At 53.7% G+C, this 23,914-nt stretch overlaps 1 protein-coding gene across 1 annotated transcript in view; it reads right to left on the bottom strand.

The window, feature by feature from the left end:
• NBAS (NBAS subunit of NRZ tethering complex) overlaps positions 1-23,914 on the bottom strand; it is a 99,386-nt gene that overhangs the window by 73,399 nt on the left and 2,073 nt on the right. Inside the window, exons 2-14 of the mRNA XM_051974119.1 lie at positions 23,436-23,490; positions 23,179-23,215; positions 22,652-22,729; positions 21,876-21,923; positions 20,855-20,898; positions 16,511-16,644; positions 15,745-15,878; positions 15,565-15,663; positions 5,051-5,189; positions 4,209-4,277; positions 2,907-3,035; positions 2,327-2,390; positions 295-488 (exon numbers count right to left, since the gene is read on the bottom strand). Coding sequence (XP_051830079.1) covers positions 295-488; positions 2,327-2,390; positions 2,907-3,035; positions 4,209-4,277; positions 5,051-5,189; positions 15,565-15,663; positions 15,745-15,878; positions 16,511-16,644; positions 20,855-20,898; positions 21,876-21,923; positions 22,652-22,729; positions 23,179-23,215; positions 23,436-23,490 — 1,224 coding nt within the window. The remainder of the gene's footprint in view (positions 1-294; positions 489-2,326; positions 2,391-2,906; positions 3,036-4,208; positions 4,278-5,050; positions 5,190-15,564; positions 15,664-15,744; positions 15,879-16,510; positions 16,645-20,854; positions 20,899-21,875; positions 21,924-22,651; positions 22,730-23,178; positions 23,216-23,435; positions 23,491-23,914) is intronic.

Raw genomic sequence — 23,914 nt, 5'->3', positions numbered from 1 at the left:
TCCTTCCTGACTCGCCTCCCTGAGCTCGGGGCCTCCCTCTGAGGATGCTGCCCCTTCTCCCCGGATGCCCGGCTCACACAGTGCTCACCCTTCCCTCCTGACCAGCTGGCAGCACCTCGTGAGCAAGGGCCAGATTTAGCCGTTCCTTACATTCCCAGAGGCTGGCACAGAGCCTGGCATAGAGCCTGGCCCACAGTGTGGGCTAATTAAGTGCCGCCTGACAGACTCCTCAAGGGGCAAGTGACCAGACCCCCCGCCTGCCTCCAGCTGCTCTCCTGGGAGGCGCAGAATTACCTCCAGGCTCAAGAAGCCACCGTCGTGGGCCGCGGTCACCTGGGGGGAGGGCTCGAACCACTCGCACGATTTCCCCAGCAAGTTCTTCAGGGTCTTCACCGAGGACACGGTCAGGGCGCCCGAGCAGCGCGCCAGGGTCACGGCGTTGCCCGCCCACCAGCTGACGTCGATCAGCGGGTAATAGGACTCCTTATCTACGACAGGGGAGACCAACCGAGGCGAAATCACGCTGCTCGATCCTATTCTATTCCAAGCACACGCTACGACTCACTCTCTCACCCCCCAACTGAGGAGCATCCCTTCGATTTCCATTATTTTTTTGCCACCACAAAAAGTTACTATAAACACTTTGGTACAAAGTGGTCTTTTTCCTTTTTCTTTCATCTCTTTTGGCTACAGAGCTAATGGGGGTATTGCTGGGTCAAAGGGAACACACACGGCCGTCTGTCCTCTGGGCAGAGTTCCAAATTATTCTCCAGAACGGCTGGCCCAGCTTACGACTCCACCAACAGCTCATTAATGAACCCATCTTCCTACAGCTCCGCCAGCATTCGTCATTTCTGACAGGAGGTGATACCTCAGGGGTTAAAGTTTTAATCTGCATTTCTCTAATCAAAAGTAGTTTAGAACATTTTTCTCATGATTACAGATAATTTTGCTATTTAAAAAAAAAAACGTTTGTTCCTATTTCTTGATGATTTATCAATTGGGGAATGGCTCTCATTTTTATAAATTTGAGTTCCTTATGTATTTGAGGGGGAAAAAAGGACTTTTTCAGAGAAATTTGCCATAAAAAAAATAATTTTACTTCATTATCTATAGAACTTTTAGCAAAAAGTAGTTTTTTTGATGATCAATTCATGATTGTCTGCCTGTCTTTTTACTTCAGCTAACGCATAATAGACTCTGCTACAGCCCTTTATTTTAACTCTGTGTGTGTCCCCATTTCAAGCTGTATCTTGTAAATGTGACTCTGGATTTTCGTTTCCAATCCATTCTGTTAACTGCTTGTTTCATGGGTGAATTTGACCCATTCACATTCACAGTGAGGATCACTAACTTTATTTTCCTCCATCTCATTTTCTTCTGCTTATCATTTTCTTTTTATTCTGTCCCTTCTCAAAGTTCTATTTTGCTTCTGACTGCTCCCTCCCTTAATCTGTCCTCCTTTCTGTCAGCCATGCAGACTATTCCCGATCACTTGTTTTTCCAATGAAATATTCCAATTTGTTTCTAATTTTTTAGTCTTTTTACTTCGTTTTATGGTTTCTTGCTATCCCATGGAGCTGCCCAATTCTAATTTTTAATGAATTGTTTTCTTCAGTGAATTTTGGAAGCACTTTTTCCACTTGACCTGTTCTGCTTTTTAAGGATTTCTTCTTTTCAGTGGATTTCTGTATCTTTTTTTTTTTATCATTTGATCAATTCTGTTTATTAAGTTGTTATTTTTTTAAATTTTTTTGCCTCTTATCTCAAGCTGTTAATTCTCTTTTCATACTTTTCTTGCAAAACTTTCAGGACAAGTAGAGAAGCGTGATTGTAAAACAAAGCCAGGTGAAAGCTGGGGAGGAGAGGTCCAGTAAAGAGGCTGTGAGAGGTAGGAGGCGGGGCAGAGCCAGAATGACAAAGTACAGGCCAGGATCCACCGATTCCTCCCAACATTTTTCTCCAGACAATTTTAAAGTAACTTCCTGCTTCATCAGACTGTGAGCCATTCATGGGCGCGCTAGGGCTCCAGCTCTCTGTGAGTCTGGGCCATACAGGAGGTAAAGGCCTGTTAAAATGTCTGAACAATTCCACATGAGTCTTGATGAATCTCAGACCAAGGACAAAGGCGACAAGTCTACGTCTCCGAGAGGCTGAGAAGTCCCCGGAGGCCAGCAGCCCGAGCTGGGCCCTTGGACATCTTGGGCGTGATCCACCTCGGACAGTGGCTTCGGGGTCGGGACTGTGGGGCCGGAGGGAGCACGGAGGCCCTGAGGCGCTGGTACCATTCCCCTTCTCTCCCCTGCTGTCAGCCCTGCAAACTCACCTTTAATTTTCTTCCTTTTCTCAGTGGAGAATCTCCAGTTGGGGTTGATTGCATCATAGCCCGGCTGAAAAGAAAAATCACAGTCAGCGCAGGCTGCAGCTGGACGAGCTCCCTACAGGCCATCAACACCTCGGGCCTGGGGGAAGGGGGTCCGGCTGCCTCCCCACTCCAGAGCATCCCCCGCTCCGCTTTCCAGTCAAGCTGATTGTATCTCTCACACACTCACACAAACTCACACCCCCAATACTCTATTTTCCACCTGTCCCCCATGTCTAGAACACCCGTTTTCCTGCCCATGGGGGTCCCAATCCCCTCCTCCCCACCCCCACCCCCCCACAGGACAGCCTTCCTTTCCAGATGTGGAGGCCGAGGGCAGGCCCTTCTCTGACTCCCTAAACCTCCCTCCGATATCCTCAGAGCCCAAACCAGGCCCGACACCCTTGGACAGGACAGGCCCGGGTTCACCATCTCAGCTGAGAACCCAGAATCCCTCGGTGCTGGGCATGAATGGCAGAGTCCCGCAGGACCCCACACGGACCCTCCCTCCCGCTGGGCCCGGGAGCCGAACCAGGAGCGTTACCTGCTCTTCCTGGCGCCATTCCCTGAGCTGTCGGAGAGATGGGATGGCCCAGAAGCTCAGCTTTCCGGAGAAGTGGATGGCGGCCAGAATCGTCCCGTCGGGAGAGAGGCTCATCTTGTAGATCCCGTCCTGGCCAGGAGCAGGAGGGACAAGGGCTGGGTCAAGGAGAGTCCTGGGCAAGCCACCATACTATTTTCTAGCCATCCCTATCTACTTAACGGGGGCCCGAGGGGCTTCTCAGGCCGGCCTGGGGAACACGGAAGACTGCGGGTTTGTGTCCTCCAGACGGCATAACCGAGGTCAGCAAAAGTGAGAAAAACCAGGCCCGAGGTCCCAGAGCCACGGAAATCGCTTGTTCATTCTAGGGCGGTGCCATGATGGGACGTCTGGATTCGTCTCCATTCACTGAGCGAGCCCCCGACGCTGGGCCTGTACACTCCCCCCGTGGAGCCGCTCTCTGCCCTCCCCAGGTACAGCTCATGTCTCTCGGGGCCTGAAGGCTCCCCAAGTGGCCCCTCGGCCCCACGAGTGGGTCAGAGTAATACTAGCAAGTCCTCCACCCAGGAAGCTACAGAGAAAACCCCATTTCCAGTTCTCTCTTCAAAGTCAGGGGCAGTAACTAAGAAGTCATGGAGCTCCGGCTCCGGAGGCCCCAGCCCTGAATAAGGGACCCTGGCCCGCCGTCCCAGGCCCTGGATTCCCCCTTGGCCATCATCTCATTTATTAATCAAACTTGAGGCTGTCGCGTCCCGAGACCTGAACCTTGTTGGGTCTTTTTGGAGATGTCTCTAGAGAGCACAACTCTGTGATGGCGCATGTTAAGAACCTGCTCGGCAAGAACCGGCAGCCGGGGGAGCAGCCGGCTCCATCCCCTTCCTAATAACCAGCACAGTGCTCTGAGCTTCAGTTCTGCCCCTCAGCACCCACCAGCCTGGCACGAGGGACAAGAGTGGAGCATCCCAGGGGAACATGGCACCCCACTCTGGGCAGTGCCCTGAGCCTAGGGGAACATGGCACCTCACTCTGGGCAATGCCCCCAGAACAGGGGAACATGGCACCCCACTCTGGGCAGCGCCCCAAGCCCAGGGGAACATGGCACCTCATTCTGGGCAGCGCCCCCGAGCCCAGGGGAACATGGCACCCCGCTCTGGGCAGCGCCCCCAGAACAGGGGAACATGGCACCCCACTCTGGGCAGCTCCCGGGGGCACTGGGCAGCGCCTCCAGCCCAGAGGCCGAGCAGAGCCGGGGCCTGGCAGAGCCCCCTGGGGCCTGATGTGATCCCTCACGTGCCGGGGCCTCACCTGCTCTTGTCCCTGTCGGCTGTAAAGCTTCACATTGAAGATCCTCAGCAGCCCCAGTCTCTTCGGTACCTTGAAAACAGAAGAAGAAATCAGAGAAGGCAGGGACGGCCGAGAGGCTGATGGCCGGGAGAGCCCGCGGAGCCCCACGGTCACCTCCCAGGACACGCCACGGGCCTGGCACAGGCTTCCCAGAAGGCCCCGGGGGAGGCTGCCCCAGCATGGGGTTCATAGGGAGCATCTGCCCAGTGACATGAACCAACTCCCAAGGCGAGATTCCCCATTTGTCCGGCTCGATGTGCCCAAGGCATTGGTCGAATGAGAGCGAGCGCCTCTGTTGTCTCAGACCCTGCCCAGTCCCCCCGGCACAGAGCTGGCACACAGACAGCGCCTAATACACGCAGATTAACTAAAGGACAGAAACTCAGTGTGGCCGTGGAGCACTTCCTCTTCTGGGGGCTCCCCTGCCTCCCCAGTGCCCACAAGCCTGCAGCCCAGGCGGTGGGATCCAGGGGCCCCTGGCACACGGCCCTCGCCCTCCGTTCCACTAGCTCAGCTTCTCTCACTAAAGCTGGGGGGGGGGGGGGGGGTTCATCCCAAGCCCCCGGGACCAAGCTGCCGACAGTCACCCATAATAGGGAGCGAGTGATCAGCCCCCCAAGCCCTTGGGACCTTTGCTTCTCCTCCTTTCTGCAGCCAAACACCGGAGCCTTGGATCGGCCCAACACGTGACAAAACCAGGGGGTTTGCTGAGCCTCCCACGCTCCCCCCTTGGCTCCCCCTGCAGGGCTCTCGGGGGGTCGGCAGAGCCCCCCAGGACAGCGAGCCCGGCCGTCATTACTCACCACGGCAAGGCCGTCCCCGCTGCAGCTCACCGGCTTGTAATAGGGCGAACCGGACAAGACTCTCCAAGCGGAGAGGCCGCAGCCACGGGCTTCCGAGGGGCCCGCCTCCTCGGTCTCACAGCCGCCCACCAGCAGCAGCCTGCATGGAGAGGAGAAAGTCTCTTCTACGATTCATTCTACACCTCGGCTCCAAGGCAGGCGTGGAGGCTCAGGGGGTCCGTCTGCTCCGGCCCACGAGCCCAGCAGGCGTCAAAGCAGCCCAACGGAGGGGCAGCGCAGGCCAGACGGCCCCTGCAAGATGGCAAAACACTGGCCAATATTCCCACAGTCACACGGGGCTCCCCCTTCAGCAGAACGGGGCTCCCTCAACATCAGACCGCCAGACCGAGGAGGAAGGACAGGACCTCCTGGAATGGTCACTCGTCCCTGACCTGAAGCCACACGGAGATGGACCTGTCCGGACTGGAACGCAGAACACGGCCCCCAAAGCTCCTGACATCGGTGGGATCCTGGGTCTGCCCTCCCTGAGCCATCAGAGTAACTACATCCCAGCTACGCTGCCAGAATGCTCCCTTTTTGTTCACGTAAATTAAAATGATGAAAAATGGGAGCACCCGATGAGGATCTGGGGCGCCCGGGGACGGGCCGACATGTCCACGGACCGCGGGCTTCGATCTCACTGCTATCCCGCCCCAGCGGCCACGAGGAGGCTTCCCAGATTCCCAGGAACACGCCGGCGGCTCCTAGAAACGGAGAACCTGAAGAAGAGGCGATGAAAGCTCCCAACCAGAAAACAGGCAATCGAGGAGCAGGAGGACTCTGGGAAAAACCCAGTTCTCCAAGGGCAGCTCTTCATGGACTTTCAAACTGAACATTCCTGCAAACAGGAAGAAAAGTGCACAGGGATCGCGTGAGAAAGGATGGGCTGGAGAGCTCCGGGGAAGAGGGGGACGGAGAGACAGAGGACCATGTCGCAAGCAGATGGGGTGCAAGATGGAGGAAGGCACAGAAGCCTGGGAGGGGGAGGGAGAAACACGAGACGGACCTTGGGCGATCTGACGGGTCAGAGCATGGGACACGGCGTGGGAACTGTCAGCAATCCTGGCTAAAAAGCAGAATGCTGATCGATGGAAAGAAATTGAGGGAGGGGGAGAGGCAGAGACACAGAGACACAGAGACACAGAGAGACAGAGAGAAACACACTAGAGACAGAGACAGACAAAGAGACACAGAGAGAAACAGAGACAGAGACACAGAGAAACACACCAGAGACAGAGACAGACAAAGAGACACAGAGAGAAACAAAGGCAGAGACAGAGAGAAACACACCAGAAAAAGAACAGAGACATAGAGATAGAAAGACAGAGATAGAGAGGGAGAACATAGAGACAGGGAAAGAGACAGAGATAGACAGCAAGACAGAGAGACACGGAGAGAAGGACAGGGACAGAGACAGACAGCAAAACAGAGACAAAGACAAAGAGACACAGAGGGAGAGAAATAAGAAGAGAGAGACAGAAACGAAGACAGGCATAGAGACACAGACACACAGAGAGACCAACAGAGAGAGAGAGAGAGATGAAAAAACAAGTGAAAAAAGCATCAGTCACTGAGGGGATTGCTCCCAATGGAACATAAGCTGCTGAAGAAACCTGTTAAGGATCGGTGGAAACGAGGTCCTTCCCCGGCATCCTGGGCCATCTATGAGAAGCAGCTCCACTGAACGGAAAGACAACCCAGAGGCAAAAGTTGCCATCATTAAAAAAAATCAGAGGAGAAAGAAGAGACCTTTCACAATTGTGACCAGGAGGAGGCGTCTTCCTCCTCCAAGGGATGGAGGTGATCATGGAGCCCACGGACTGCATAAATCCTACAGTTTTTACACTAAAATAAGTGCTAAATAAGTGCAGGCGGCCACAGAGGAGGGGCAGAGTGCTCCGACCTAAGAGGGCCCCAGAATCCATCGGGCTCTCACCAAACTGTCCCCTTTTGTTGGCAGAAGGCGCCACCTGGTGGGGCTGGGGAAGCGGGGTCCCCACCAGCCAAAGGGGTGAATGAATATTGAGTCGCCCACCATGGCCCCTGCAGAGGGAGGCAGAGATGGGGGGCCCTGCAGCAGGAAGCCCCTCAGGACTGCTGGGACGGCGCTCGATTAGGCACTAAATGGGGGAGCAGAGGTTCTCCTTCCTGCAGAAGCCAAAGAAGGATAAAAACAGTGAGAGTACGATCCGGAACCTTTCAGTCCTTGGGTTCGTATCCCTGAGGAACAAAATGAGCAGGGACGGATCCGTTCTGGGCATGAGGACCCAGGCAGGAAAGCCGGAGCCTATCCCAGAACTGTCGGCCAGCCCAGGGCCGGGCACTGGGCGGGAGCAGGGGGGCCAGAGGCAGGCCTCCGCCCGACGGCACAGACGCGTTAGCCCGGCTCTGACTCCTCCCGGGGCTCCGAGGCCCCAAAGGCCTTGCCAAGAGCAGAGCATCACAAAAGTCGGGATTATTGCCCCTCTCAGAGGTGGCTCCCTCTCTGGAAGACTCAGAGAAAGCCACGGGGGCTCAGAAAGCACTAAGGGCTCAGCCCTGCCTCAGGAGGGGCCCCCACAGCCACCGCCAGCCTGGGGTCCCTGAGCTAACAGGCTTCTCGTCCCGGCTCTGCCCAAAACAAGCGCTCCATTCTCCTTCTCGGAGCCTCCGTTTTTTATCCATCCATCAGATAAAGCGTTTGCAAGGTCGGTCTATGGAACATCCTGACTGGGATCCCAAGGGGCGGCCTTCCCCCCAAAGTCCCAAAGAAACCGAGAAGACAATTGTCGGTGCTATTGGATCTGCTGGGGGGCGGCGAGGGGAGCTGTTTGGAGGGGAGATGGGGGAAGGGAGGGAGAAAAAGTCTGGAGCGCTGGGTTTTGCAAGGGTGGATGTTGAGAGCTATTGATGCACTTTTTTAATTTTAAAATTAAAAAAAAAAGGGGTGACATTCTAAAGAGCCTCAAATGCTCCCCCTGTTTCACACTGTGTCTCCTGAGCCCCAAACGGCAGCCGGCTGCCCTCCACATGCTGCACTCCCCACTTCAACAGAGGGCTTTTTAAACTCGTGGTTCCATTCTTTCAGCTTAATCAAGAGAGAATGAACCCCGATCTGGGTCGGTTTAAAACCTCCATCCTCACGTGTTCCAACAGACCTCAGCTACGGGGGAGAAAGTCTTCTTTTACACATTAAGAGAAAGGATTTTTATCAACACTCGAGGGGTTTTGTTTCCCAACCTTTCCTGAATCGCACGGTTTTTGTCTTTTCCATTTATCAAAAACTCGAAAAGTCCTTTTTGGGAATTAAACCATACACCCCGACACGGTGGGAAAAAGGCAACGGGTTCGGGGACCGTCTGACGCTGTCAGCAGGTTCCTCTGTGACCCCAGAGGACTCTTTTTCCTCACTAGACTTCAGCTTTCTCATCTACAACATGGGAAAATGATCTCTAAGGTCGCTGCTAGCCAGGATCCAATGACAGAACTCAACGAGCTACACTCCAACAGAGAGGACTCGGCCCCGGAGAAGCAAAAATACAAAAAGCCAATTGCAGGAGGCTTCGCCACAAAAGCAGCAACAGCAGAAACCCAGCCTGGCCCAAACAACCTCTGAAAAATTGCATCACGATAAATCTTTTCTCAACACATCCAAAGGAAGTCCATTTATAATTGAAAAGATTTTTTTTTTTTAGGACAAATGATACTGAGTGACAGATGAAATGAAGCTACTGCCTCAAGTTAAACAACAATAAAAAAGAAATCTTTTCTCAGAGAGGGAAAAATAAATCACAAATAAAACATAATTGGAAATGCCAAAAGATCTTCAGTAAGTCAGCCCAAGGCAGCTGCAACACATCCTAGTTGAGGGAGCCAATCACTACTCCAAAAGGCTATTGGGATGAAGGACCACTTCTAAGCGATGTTCTAGCAAATCGTAGCACACAATGTTCGATGAAGTCAAAAGAAAGGGGAAGGAATCATACTTTTCTCACACTTGACAGGAAGCTGGAAGCTGCTACTAAGATCTCATGAGCCAGGTATATTTAGATATCTACAGAAGGCTCAAACTCAAGACCTTCCAGTCAAGTGTCAGCCTAGCTCACAGAATGCACGAGCTAATTCTTACCTTCCACTTGGAACCAACAGGAGTGGATCTAAAAGCAATTTTCTCTAAAATACAGAATCGTGTGGCTCTGAAGACCCCAGGGCCCTTTATAATCACATCCAAAGAACATCAGACAAAAGGCTGCTCTCCCTTGAGAACAATGTTGGCTCTGAGCTCTAAGGAGGAACGATGCCATCAGATGTCAAAAACTGAAAAACTGAAAAGCAAAAAGAAATCTCCACTCCGCTCGGGGTCAACTCTATTACTGGCACGCCAGCTCTCCAAGCATGCTGTCGCACGCTAAGCTCTCCGCTGCCGATAATTCCTCCATTACCAATGACAGCCATCACCCTCCATGATGGGAGTAAATGGCAATGCCGTGATTCTTACCTTCAAGCCCAGCTAAAAGCATTAAGAGTCTTCCCAGAACAGCTCACCATGAAACAATAAACTTGGTCTAGTTGAGTATCTGTGAAAAATTTACTAACACAGTTTTCTATCTAGCTGTTCTTTTAGTGACTAATACAAGGAACTCTAAAAACATCCATTTCCCCCGCTGCAAGAAGAAGGTAAGTGATGGCTAGAAATTGCCTATGGGCTACCAAATCATCCTGGAACCATTTAAAAAGCCCAAAAGTCATTCCCTAGTTTTCATAATCCAATAATAATAGCCCTTTAAGTTTGCCGAGCACTTTATATGTCAGTGAGTCAAGAAGCATTTATTAAACACCTACTTAATGTTCCAGGCACTGTATTAAATTCTGGGTTTACAAAAAGAGGCAAAAAATGGTCCCCACCTTGGAGGAGATCACAATCTAATGTGGAAGAAAACAAGCAAACAATATACAAATAAGCAGAAAATAATTCAAAGAGAAAAGACACTGGAATGAAGAGAGCTTGGGGAGGACTTCCTGTAGAAGGCAGGATTTTAGTTAGGAATGAAAGGAAGCCAAGGAGATTGACAGGAAGAAATAAAGGAGAGTATTCCAGGAATGGGAAACAGTCAATGAAAGTGCCTGGAGTCCATAGCCAAGAGTCAGGAGATGGAGCATCTTGTTTAAGGAACAGAAAAGGCCGACATCACTGGATTACAGAGGACACAGCCAACAGGAAGCAGTAAGAAAAGTGGAAAGGGAAAGGGGGAGGAGGCTAGGTCTGGAATACCAAACAGAGCGTTTTATTTTGGCTACTGCAAGTGTGGGGAGCATTAGGAGTCTGTTGAGCAAGGAGTGTGATCTGGTCAGATCTGCACATTAGGAAGATCCCTTTTGGTGGATGGATAGAGAAAGGATGGGAGCGAGGAGACAGACCTGGGGCAGGCAAACCCCCAGCAGCCCCTGCCATAGTCCATGCATGAGAGGACAAGGGTCTGTACCAGGCTTGGGACAGCTAACAGCAAAGAAGGGAGATCCTGCAGGCAGAGGTGAAACCAACAAGAGATATTGAACCTGACCAGAGATGCTATAGGCAGAGGGGAAACCAAGAGATATTGAACCTGACCAGAGATGCTACAACCAACAAGAGATGTTGAACCTGACCGGAGATGCTACAACCAAGAAGAGATGTTGAACCTGACCAGAGATGCTACAGGCAGACGTGAAACCAACAAGAGATATTAAACCTGACCAGAGATGCTACAGGCAGAGGTGAAACCAACAAGAAATATTAAACCTGACCAGAGATGCTACAGGCAGAGGTGAAACCAACAAGAAATATTAAACCTGACCAGAGATGCTACAGGCAGTGGTGAAACCAAGAGATATTGAACCTAACCAGAGATGCTACAGGCAGAGGTGAAACCAACAAGAGATATTAAACCTGACCAGAGATGCTACAGGCAGAGATGAAACCAACAAGAGATGTTGAACCTGACCAGAGATGCTACAGGCAGAGGTGAAACCAACAAGAGATATTAAACCTGACCAGAGATGCTACAGGCAGAGATGAAACCAACAAGAGATGTTGAATCTGACCAGAGATGCTACAGGCAGAGGTGAAACCAACAAGAGATATTAAACCTGACCAGAGATGCTACAGGCAGGGGTGAAACAACAAGAGATATTAAACCTGACCAGAGATGCTACAGGCAGAGATGAAACCAACAAGAGATGTTGAACCTGACCAGAGATGCTACAGGCAGAGGTGAAACCAACAAGAGATATTAAACCTGACCAGAGATGCTACAGGCAGGGGTGAAACCAACAAGAAATATTAAACCTGACCAGAGATGCTACAGGCAGAGGTGAAACCAACAAGAAATATTAAACCTGACCAGAGATGCTACAGGCAGTGGTGAAACCAAGAGATATTGAACCTAACCAGAGATGCTACAGGCAGAGGTGAAACCAACAAGAGATATTAAACCTGACCAGAGATGCTACAGGCAGGGGTGAAACCAACAAGAGATGTTGAACCTGACCAGAGATGCTACAGGCAGAGGTGAAACCAACAAGAGATATTAAACCTGACCAGAGATGCTACAGGCAGGGGTGAAACCAACAAGAGATGTTGAACCTGACCAGAGATGCTACAGGCAGAGGTGAAACCAACAAGAGATATTAAACCTGACCAGAGATGCTACAGGCAGAGATGAAACCAACAAGAGATGTTGAACCTGACCAGAGATGCTACAGGCAGAGGTGAAACCAACAAGAGATATTAAACCTGACCAGAGATGCTACAGGCAGAGGTGAAACCAACAAGAGATATTAAACCTGACCAGAGATGCTACAGGCAGAGATGAAACCAACAAGAGATGTTGAACCTGACCAGAGATGCTACAGGCAGAGGTGAAACCAACAAGAGATATTAAACCTGACCAGAGATGCTACAGGCAGGGGTGAAACCAACAAGAGATATTAAACCTGACCAGAGATGCTACAAGCAGAGGTGAAACCAACAAGAGATATTAAACCTGACCAGAGATGCTACAGGCAGAGATGAAACCAACAAGAGATGTTGAACCTGACCAGAGATGCTACAGGCAGAGGTGAAACCAACAAGAGATATTAAACCTGACCAGAGATGCTACAGGCAGTGGTGAAACCAACAAAAGATGTTGAACCTGACAGAGATGCTACAGGCAGAGATGAAACCAACAAGAGATGTTGAACCTGACCAGAGATGCTACAGGCAGAGGTGAAACCAACAAGAGATATTAAACCTGACCAGAGATGCTACAGGCAGAGATGAAACCAACAAGAGATGTTGAACCTGACCAGAGATGCTACAGGCAGAGGTGAAACCAACAAGAGATATTAAACCTGACCAGAGATGCTACAGGCAGGGGTGAAACCAACAAGAGATATTAAACCTGACCAGAGATGCTACAGGCAGGGGTGAAACAACAAGAGATGTTGAACCTGACCAGAGATGCTACAGGCAGAGGTGAAACCAACAAGAGATGTTGAACCTGACAGAGATGCTACAGGCAGTGGTGAAACCAACAAAAGATGTTGAACCTGACCAGAGATGCTACAACCAACAAGAGATATTGAACCTGACCAGAGATGCTACAACCAACAAGAGATGTTGAACCTGACCAGAGATGCTACAACCAAGAAGAGATGTTGAACCTGACCAGAGATGCTACAGGCAGAGGGGAAACCAAGAGATATTGAACCTGACCAGAGATGCTACAGGCAGAGGTGAAACCAACAAGAGATGTTGAACCTGATCAGAGATGCAACAGGCAGAGGTGAAACCAACAAGAGATGTTGAACCTGATCAGAGATGCAACAGGCAGAGGTGAAACCAACAAGAGATGTTGAACCTGATCAGAGATGCAACAGGCAGAGGTGAAACCAACAAGAGATATTGAACCTGACCAGAGATGCTACAGGCAGAGGTGAAACCAACAAGAGATGTTGAACCTGACCAGAGATGCTACAGGCAATGGTGAAACCAACAAAAGATGTTGAACCTGACCAGAGATGCTACAACCAACAAGAGATATTGAACCTGACCAGAGATGCTACAACCAACAAGAGATGTTGAACTTGACCAGAGATACTACAGGCAGAGGTGAAACCAACAAGAGATATTGAACCTAACCAGAGATACTGTAGAGGTGAAATCCACAGGCCTAGTGGATATAGGGAGGAAATGGGGTGGGGGGGTAGGGTATTGCTCTTGATGGTCACAGGGTAGGTAGGAGAAGGCCATGTTTAGGGACATGTGTTTCAGATGCTCCTGAAGGTCCAGTTGTAGATGTCTGCAAGGCAGTTGGAGACAGGAGATCAGAGGTCAGCAGAGTGATTGATGGGTAGCACAGAAATGATCATTAAGTCCATAGAAGCTTATGAGGTCACTAAGGGAAGCAGTCTAGAGGGAGAAGAAAAGAGGGTCCAGGAGAGAGCCATGAGGGCCTCTGTGGTTTCTGAGGGCACGAACTAGAGGAGGATCCAGCAAAGGAGACAGAAAAGGAGCAGTCAGAGAGGGAGGAAGAATATCCCAAAAACCTAGAGAGAGGAGGATATGAAGCAGAAGAGTGACCAGAGAATGAGGGCTGGGGGGCCACTGGATTTTGTAAGAGCTCACCGGTCACTTTGGAGAGTACAGTTGTAGAATGAGGAGGTCAGAAGACAAACTGTAAGGAGTGACTGAGAGTGGGAGGAGCATGGAGGCACCCACTGGAGAATCTTTTGAGTTTAGCGACAAAACAAAGTTTAGCTCTCAAAGAGAGGGGAGATCCTAATTTGCAAGGATGGAAGGACCAGGGAGGGTTTTTGAGGATGAGGTAAATTTGGGGATGTCGACAGCCAGGAGGGAAGGAGCCAGCAGAGAGGGAGAAACTGAAAACAAATTGGGGAGGGGAAGGTGGTAATGATGGGGGGAAGGGGAAAAAGACTGCTGGAGCAAATGGGCTGGAAGGGGATCATCTTAGCAGTGAGAGGGATCGGCTTTGGTCAGGAGCGAGACCACTTCATCATGTGAAACAGGGAGATGGAGGACAGAGAGGCAGGGGGTGCCTGAGGAAGAGGGAGAAGACGGTGCTCAAGGCCAGTTGAGCCTCAGTTTCTTCTGTAAAATATGAGTCAGGATGTGAGGTGAGACAGGAGGAGCCATAGGAGGCCTGAAGATGGCTGAGAAGAGGCCAAAGAGCTGCTGTGGAGGCTGGGAGGGTGAGGTGATGAGTGGGATTGCTGGGAGGCAGTGAGGGTCCAGGGGGAGCTTGTATAATATCAACCTGTAATGGGCCTGGTCAAAGCAGCTGTGTGGTGGTCTCCACAGCAGCAGGTGTAGGAGTGAAGGCAACAAATGAGAAGTAAGATGCTTACATCCCCTGGTCCTCACCCCCCCCTTCTCTGAAGGGCCAGCCTCCACCGCCTCTGAGATGCCCTCCACCTCAAGATCTGTGATCCAGACACAGAAGCTGCAGCCCTGGACAAGGCCAGATTCTCTAGGGTGCAAGGGGCAAGGCCGGTACTTGTGAGGGGGGCCTCCTGTCATCGGGACGGAGGCTGCCCAAGGCTCCACAGCTCCACGGAGGAGCCAGGATTCAGGGGCCCTGGTGAGTGAGACAAACCCGTCTCACTAAGAGAACCCACGACCACCGTCACCTAACGCCACGCCCAGTGGAAGGGTCACAACGGACACAAGCTGAACAAGCGCCGAGAATGAAAGAGCTCGGGAGACGGGCTCCTAAGGAACTAACGGCAAACCCAAGGAGGCCCAGCCGAGCGGCATCGGCCACCCCGGGCCGGCTCTGCCCGGGCCCTTGGTCCCCGTCATCCCGGACAGCCGAGCTTGCAGAGCAAAGCGAGACAAGGCTGGCTCCGGCCCAAAAATTCAAATGCGAGAATTAAAGGGAAGTCATGCATGAAAAATCCAAGGTGTGCAATGTTAAGACTGACGTTCCAGGGCCGCCCTCTTTGTCAGAAGCCGGCCGTGCTCTGAAAAGGAGCCCCGTGGGGCTTTCCCGTCCGAAGAAAATGGGGTGATTCTATTATCAAAAGAAATCATTTTGGTTCAAGGAAAAGCCTGTGAATCACTTTCTAGCACACACAATAACAGGATTCAAATTTATGAAAAGACTTCCATCTTAGCAAAGGCCTCTTGTTCTCGCCCCCAAATAAAGCCCGACGCCCCCCAACTTATGCCGACTCTTTCTCTGTCACATGACCCTGGCGGGTAACTTCTCCCTCCCGCCTCCTGCCAAAGCCACCGTGAGCTCCCGAGGAAAACGAGGGACGCTTGGAGAACAAAATCCCCCGTGACCTGGGGCTGGACGGTGGCGCCCGCTCCCCCCACACACACACACACACACACCACCAGGCCACCGTGCTCTCAAAGCTGGCAGACAGCAGGATCACAGGCCCTCCCAAGGTTTCAGGACCGGCTTCGCTCACCACAACACCCCAGGGTCTGCACGCAGCGCCCCCCTCACCTGTGGCCTGGGTGGTAAATGGCGGTGTTGACTCCGTGGGGGTAGTGGCCACTGAAGCTGAAACTGTGGCTCTCCTGGTAGCTCTGGTTGGTGCCCACGCTGCGTTGGAGAGAAGAGGAGCCGGGTTAGAGCAGGGCCCGTCCAGGGGGGGCGCGGCCGGGCCCCAGAGTCCGCCCTCACCTCACGAGGTAACTTCTCAGCTCTCCCCGGTAGTTGATGACCAGGAGCTCCGCGGACCACTGGGCACTTGCCTTGTACTCTAAAAAGATCAGCCCAGCAACGGCGTAGCTGAGATCTCTCGGAGAACCGGGCGCCTGCAGAAGGGAAGAGAGCTGCTCCTGAAGGGGATGACCGGTCGCCCCTGACGACAGCCCCAGAGGAACCAGGGACGACCAGACCCTATCTGGCACCTCCAGGCAGACCCGTTCCCTCGGGTTAATGGGGGCGCCCTGGGGCTAAAGCAGCAAGGCCCCCTGGGAAAGAAAGGGCCAGGCTGACCGCCGCCTTCTGGACCACGCCCTCCCCTCAGACCCCGATGGGCAGCACGCGGTCACCCCGTGCCCTCCGACTCCGTCAGGATCAAGCACAACAGCGGCCCAGGGGTCGCCAGGCCCGCGAGGTGCCCACGACACACAGAGGAGCGCCAGCCGCACGACCTGCAGACTCTGGGACCCAAAGGCTGACATCACTCCGCGCTGCCAAAGGGCAAGGGCCCAGCCGCCTCCTGGCAGTGCCCCCTCTGTGCCCGGGCTGCCCCCTTCAGGCAGTCCCCTGTGCTTCCTCCCTGCCCAGAGCCACATCCATCACCACGGACCCTCCCCCACGTAGCTGAGGGGGAAGAGAGGCGCCCAGCGCCAGCCCAAGCCCGCTCCAGGGAGACTCCCCGAGCCCTCCTCACACCCGCCACCCAGGCTGGGCCGGGCCCCCGCAGAGGTTCAGGCCATACCGGAGGGATGAAGAAGAGCTCGCTGCCCATGAGGTCAAACACCCTCACGGTGCCCGTGCTCTCGGCGTACGCCAGCAGGGTGCAGTCGTAGCTCCAGGCCACGCGCCTCCACTGGGGGCTGGGGTCCTTGGGAACTGCCGAGAAAGAAGAGGACCCTCAGCTCCGGTACCAAAGCCGAGCTGGGCCCAGCCTCTCCCTTCCCCCGGCTTCCCAGCGGTCCAACCGGTCAGCAGCAGCAGGGGCCGCCCCCCCCACACCCACCCACCTGCCACGTCCGAGCCCCTGCGCGGTGCCCTGAGCCTCTGGTGCAAACAGGCCTCATGCTCCCATAAGAGGCACATGAGGCGCAGCCTGGGGACCCCGAGAACATCTCCCACACCCAGGCCCGGACTCCCAGGAGAAGGCCAGGCCCTGCCACGGGCACCGAGAAGGGAGCGGGAGAAGGACCCTCCCCACATGAAGAGCCCGGGGGCGGCACGTCGGCCCAGGAGGTGAGGAGCCCGCCCAGTGCCCTGGGCCCAAAGCACGTGGCTGGGAGCCCCGGGCCGCACGCAGCCAGGCCAGAAAGGGCAGGAGCCGGCCCTCGCCCGCTAGTCATGGAGGCGCAGGAGGCCCCGCTCAGAGCGCAGCCCACCCAGAATTCCCTGGGGAAGGAAGAAGGGGCGCCCTGAGCCTGAGCTCCAGGGGGAGGGACATCAGTGCCCAGAGGGGTCCCCAGGGAGTGGGGGGAGGGGATTGGAAATGGAAGAGAGAAGAGATGCTCTGTCCTGCTAAGCCACAGACGGGCCCGAGGGACCCCCTCCCACGTGTGGGCCCGACTCCTCACCAAGAGCACTCAGGGAGGGGGGGCCTCGAGCTGCACTTCCATGGAAGGAACATTTGTATCAAAAGATGCACAATGAGAGAAGGGGGGGCAAGGACGAGCAGGAGCCCCTGGGGGGGCAGATGGGAGCGCGCACCCCAGGGGAGCCACACACAGAGAGAAGGGGGGCGGCCATCAGCCAGGAGGGATGGGGGGGGGGCCATCAGCTAGGAGGGATGGGGGGGGCCATCAGCTAGGAGAGATGGGGGAGGGGCCATCAGCCAGGAGGGATGGGGAGCCCTAGACTAGCACAGAAGCTCTCATTGATCACCAGAAATCTCCACACCTTTGGGCACAAGAAGAGACAGCCATAGTTTCCCTCAGGACATGGGAGTCAGGGAAACTCTAGCTTCAGACCAAGAGTGCCTCCTCCCCACCCCCAGCTGAAGTGACAAGGGGATTCCCCCCCCTAAAACCTGGCCGGCCATTGCCATGAGCCAACAGAGAACTGCAGGCGTTGGGAGAGGGGCGGCGGCCCCCTCGGGGGCACAAACCCTAAGCCAATGCCAGGGAGAAAAATTTATACAGATTTTTTTCTGTATGAAACCATGTCCATCAGTCAGGTCAAGGTGACAGGGAAGCCATCATGGGGGGGGGGACCCCAGATTGGGATTTCAAGGCCCGGCTTCCTCTGCAAACCTGTGAGGGGCTGGGGCCTTGTCAGGGAGCCCCTCCTGGCTCAGCTGGGAACGACAGAACAGCCAGAAAGGTCCTTGATACAATAATACAAGAAAGAATTCAGGAAAATCGCCCTGAAGTGTTAGAACAAGAGGGGGAAGTAGAAATGGGAAAAACCCCACCCACCACCACCTGAAAGGGATCCTGGGGGGAAATCCCACGGGAACTCTCCTGCTAAGTTCTGAACCCCAGATCAAGGAGAAAATATCACAAGCAGGAAAATGCCCAATCCAAATACGGCAGAGATACAATTGGAACCATCCAAGACCAGGCGGTGGCTACAGGAGAAGACCAAAGGTCTCCGAACACGACACGTAAGAAGAAAAGAATTAGGTTTATGGCCAAAAAAATCATACCCAGCAAAGCAAAATCCTGAACCAAAAAAAAAAAAAAAAAAAAGGGGGGGGGGGGGAGGGGGAATGTTCAATGACTCTTCATACTTTCAGATTTCACTGCGGAAAAACCTGAACTTAATAGAAAATCTGACATAAAAGAGAAATATCAGGGAACCATCAAAGATTAATTTCAAGCAGCCCAATAAAGACAAATTGTTTATGTTTTATACATGGAAATAGAAACCATATGTCTAAGTAAGTGGGTAGCTTGAGAGAAAGATTGAGATCGAAGTGAGTATAGGATCCGATAACGGATGTGAGTCTAAAAAGCAAAGCCACAGAGGGAAGGATTTTTGAGCCATAATTAGATTATAGCAATGCTGGGTAAGAATGAGAACTGACACGGGGGAATTAGATGGGGAGGGGGGGCTGGTAGTTCGGGAATCCTTCGCATATCAAGAATGGGTTGAAGAGGGAACGATACAGATATATGTGGGATGGCAAAGCCTTCGAAACTACTTGGGCTGGAAAACGCCAGCCTCATCCAGAAAGAAAACAGAAGAGAGTGAGAAGGAATCGGAGCAGAGTATTTTCACCTTCTTTTTTCTTTTTCTTTTTTATGATTTTTTTTTCCCTTTTGGTCTGATTTTTCTTTATATACTTACATATATACATAGATATATGTGTGTTTATGTGTGGTTTTATATATACATGTGTGTATGTATATATATATATATATAGGTGTGTACATATATATATTTATAAATATACGTGTGCATGTTTATATATATATACTATATATACACATATATATACACACACACAGACACACACACACACGTGTGTTTATTTCCCCCCCCAGTTACATGGAGAAAATGGTTTACGTTTGTTTTTAAAACTTTGAGTTGTAGATTCTCTCCCTTCCTTCTTCCATTAAGACCAAGTGAAGTCACGCAAAACATTTCCATAAGAGTCATATGGTAAAAGAAAACAGATCTCAGCCCCTCCCACCAAAAAAAAAATTGTAGAAAAAAATAAAGTTTAAAAAAAGTATGTTTCCATACATTCAGCCCCAATGGGAGTATGGCAGCCTTTTTCCTAAGTCCTTCTGAACAGCCACGGATCATCGTATTGCTGAGAATAGCAAAGTCATCCTCAGCGGATCATCCCGCAACATTGTCATTACTTTGTACACGGTACATTTCCCTTGGCTCGAGTTCCGGGAGACAGACCGTAATTTATTCGGCCATTTCCCCAAGGGATGGGCATCCCGTCGATTTCCAACTGTTTACACTGAAAAGAGCTGCTAGAAATCTTTTCGTATACAGAGATCCTTTTCCTTTTCCTTTTCCTTTTTCTTTTTTTTTTTTTTTAAATCTCTTTTGAGATTCAAGTCTAGCAGGGGTATTGTTAGGTCAAAGGGTACGCGTGATTTTATAGCCTTATGGGCATGTCATATTTTTTGATCATTTATCGATTGTGGAATGGCTCTTAATTTGGTCCGATTTTTCATGGCAAATGTGGAAATACGTTCAATCGGATTGTACGGGTATAACCTAGACTGCTTGATGTCCCGAGGGCGAGAACAAAATTGGAACACGAGATCTTACAACGTCTGTTAAAGCATGTTTTTGTCTTTTATATTTCTGCTAATTTTTTATGTATCTTAGATCTCAAATCCGTATTAAAGATAGGATACAGTCAAAAAAAATAATGTATGGTGAAAAGATCTTTACATGTATTTGGAAAATTAAAATACTATCAAGAAAAACAAAACCAAAGTCTTCGAAATTTATTGAGAAATATGAGAGAGGGAATAGGAAGGGGGAGTAGAGAAGGAAGAGGAAACTAATGGGAATGGGACAAAGAGGAAGGGAAAAGGAGGAGGGAGAGAATAAGGGAGGGGTCCTTGGACTGGGGGAGGGGGGATAGGTTAAATAATAACAAGGCAAAGTAATAAATACAAGTGGAATCGAGGATCAGCAAGGGGAGAAATCAAGAGATACACACAAACATAAGAACGAGCAGGAGGAGAATTTATTAGGAAAAAAGCAGGGGTCGTAATCATAAATGTCAAAGTTCAAGATAAAATAGAATCAACCAAACACCAGGGAAACTAGACTCAACATCAGTGAACCGATGTTATTTTAGATTATTTAAAGCAACGAAGAGTGTGAGGAATGTTTCTGTGGCACGTGGATGAGCTCGTAGAGTCAGAAAACTCCGGAAAGACTTGGAGCGCAAAAGAAAAAGGTCGTTCACGCTCGGGGAAACAGAGGCAGCGCCCCCAGGTGTCTGGGAACGGGGTCAGTACCCATGGACCGTATGTGTGTGTGCAGGTGTGCATGTGTGTGCTGAGGAAGGGGGGAGGGGGTGCCCTTTACCAGGCCAGCCGAGGCTGAAGGACCTTCTTTTTTAAAAGAAAACAGTTCCCGCTTAAAACTCAGTTTCACACCAGAGAGCTCCTACCTTGGCACTTCCCAATGATGGAGGTAAAGTCGTCCTTGGCAGACCTGCAACACAACCCACAGAGACCCCCTTAGTGCCGCCCCCACCCCCCTCGGCCTCCAGAGCAGCTGTGGGGCCCGACTTTATTCCCAGAAGCGACTGCTGAGACCCCAGAGCCTTAGCCTGGAGTCCGTGGCCCCCAAAAGTCCCAAGGAAAGACCCCTCGAAGACGAGGTCTCTTCCTTCCCTGACCCATCATGGCCTTTCCTCCTGCTCCTCCCAGTTCCGAGAGGCCAGAGGCTCCCCCAGGCTGCCCGGGGACTCCCAGCCTCCCCGAGAGCTCGGGGCCTTTGCTTTCATCACAAACCTGCCCCACTTCAGGCACTTCCACCACTCAGGGCTGGCCCTGCCCCAGAGGCAACAGGGAGGACTCTTTCTTCCCCAGAGCCGCCTCTTCCCGCCCCCTTCCCTGCCGCCAGCAAGGACGTCCCTCCTCCTTTGTGGTCCTCCTCCCTCCTGCCCCATCTCCCCCCCTCCTCTCCCGGCTGCCCTATCCCCCCCCCCCCGCGGGCTCTCCTGCTCCCTCTCCGACTGACCCTTCTCCGTCTCCCTGCCGGACCCTCATCTCAGTCCTGTCCAGCCCATGAGTCCCCAGGGATCTGGCCCAGCCCCTTCTCTCCCCCAGCTCACTGGACAGACGCCTTCCGATTTACCCCCTCACCCCCTCACAGCCCAGGCCGGCAGCCCCAGCGAGCCCCCCAGACACCCCAAAGCCAGCTCTGACCTTCCCTCTCTGACAGAGCTCCACCCCGCCCCAAGGCATCACGGCCCCAGGAGAGGAGGTCCGGCCTCAAGAGCTCCTCGAGACCCTGCAGGTCCCCAGAGAGCCTGTGGTTCCCGAGGGACCAGGAAAGGGGGGGGGGGAGGGTGTCACCAGATCCTCTAAGACCCCCCACGTCTCCCAATCTGGCACAGGCACGTGGGGCAATGCCCTCCCCACCCCCAACCCCCGCAGATGCCCCAGGGCCGCCGCCAGGATTACCTGATCTCCACACACTGGTCCTGAACAGCGGCCAGCAGCTTGCCATTGCTGTGGTAGGAGAACGCATGTGAGGGGCTGCCCCAGCCCCCGCCTCCAAGGAGAAGCGCTCGCGGCCAGACCCCCACCCCTCGCCCCCCGCTCTCAGCCACTGCTGCCCGTCGGGACACGGCCATGAACGCGGGCACCGCGGGCAGGGAGGCCCCGAACCTTGAGCTGCAGCCTCCTGGGCCCCCCTCGAGCCCCCCAGGGCTGGCATAGAGCCATAGAGCGTGAACGGGAGGAGCAGAGGCCCCTCCGCCGAGTCTTAGATGGGCATAAATGCAGATTTATCCCTGGGCACGGGCGGCAGGCTCAGACAGTGGGGGAAGGGAGGACAGCAGCGTGGCCCAGAGGGGGCCCTGTGGGAGGCCCCGATTTCCCCAGGGGGTGAATCCGCCCTAATGAGGGACGCGAGACAACCGCAGACACAGTCAGTGAGGAGTGAAGCCAGAGGGAGCGACCGACGCCAGGGGCAGCCCGAACCAGGCCCGGCGCCCACGGGACGGAGCCACGGCGAGAGCCCACGGCGGGGGGCGAGAACAGAAGAGGGGCCGGGGTCGCCGCCCCTGCAGAAACCGCCGAGACCCGCAGCTCCTCTTCCCACAGATCCGTGTCTGGGGCCCGGGGCCCGTCGCCCTCCCCGCCGCCACGTCCTGCCTTTGCCCACACGCTCCCCCGGCTCCAGACTGCGCCAGGAGGCGCCCACCCAGAGGGCCCGCGGGCATCCCAGAGCTCACCTGGCGAGCACCAGGTGCCAGCTTATCTGCTTGTTGACCAAGCGCACCAGTCCGTCGGGGAGCAGAAACGTGGTAGGGCTGAAACAGCAGAGTCAGAGAGTCAGGGGGCAAAGGGCACAAGGGCCGCCGGCCGCCCCCGAGCCCCCTCCACAACCCCCCCCCCCCCCCCACATACACACACACCCCTCTGCAGGGGGCGCCACTGGCCGCCCGGTTTGCTGACATGCTTTTGCTTGCCCCTCCCCCCATTTTAGATCATGGCTACAAAGCAGAACCTCCCCTCCCCCCCAGACCCCCCTGCCCCCAGGGCCGTGATGATGTGAAGGCCAAGGCCGAGGTCAGGAGCTCCCAGCACCCAGTGTGGGGGAGGGGAGGGCCCCCCATTAAAGGGCCCTGCTGAGCACAGGGTCTGGGAAGCTTCTGCCGCCGCGGGCCCGGCCAGGGCTGCGCTGGGTCAGAGTTCAGCAGGCGCGCCCTCTCCCCCCCAGCACCGGGCCGTGGGTAACCCTGGGGAATGGCGGGCTCACCTGCACCAGATGTACTGCCGCAGGAAGTGCAGGGGCCCTGTGGGGAAAGAGGGTCCGGTGGGCCTCCGGCCGAGGCCGCAGAGCCCACCCCCATAGCACCCCCTTCACACCCAGAGGCCGCGCTGCCCACGAGGGGGCCCGGGGCTAAGGCAGGCCGGCCTCCTGCCCCCAAACCCCGTCCACTCGGTGCCAGAGGGGCCCAGAAAGCTCCCCCGGAGCCACCGGGAGCGGGCTAGCCCAGAGGGCCGCGGGGTTACCTGTGATGGCTCTGGTGATGATAAAGGATGCTCCGTGTCTCCTGGGGCCTCTGGGCTGGAATGACAAGGACACAAAACGTACTCGGAGGCCTCTGGAATGAGCCCGCTCCAGTGTGAGGGAGCCCGACTGTCCCTGCCCGGACGGGCCCCAGAACCTGGGGCTGGGAGGGCCCCTAGAACCTAGAACCTGGGTGCTAAGCTGGGAGGCCCTTAGAACTTAGAACCTGGGTACAGGGCTGGGAGGCCCTTAGAACTTAGAACCTGGGTACCGGGCTCGGAGGGCCCCTAGAACCTAGAACCTGGGTGCTAAGCTGGCAGGGCCCTTAGAACCTAGAACCTGGGTACCAGGCTGGGAGGCCCTTAGAACCTAGAACCTGGGTGCTAAGCTGGGAGGCCCTTAGAACTTAGAACCTGGGTACCGGGCTGGGAGGCCCTTAGAACCTAGAACCTGGGTGCTAAGCTGGGAGGCCCTTAGAACT

Source organism: Antechinus flavipes, chromosome 2 (genome assembly GCF_016432865.1).
Source record: "Antechinus flavipes isolate AdamAnt ecotype Samford, QLD, Australia chromosome 2, AdamAnt_v2, whole genome shotgun sequence".
Taxonomy (NCBI): Eukaryota; Metazoa; Chordata; class Mammalia; order Dasyuromorphia; family Dasyuridae; genus Antechinus; species Antechinus flavipes.
The sequence above is the reverse complement of the archived record's forward strand: the minus strand, read 5'-3'. Positions and strand labels throughout refer to the sequence as shown.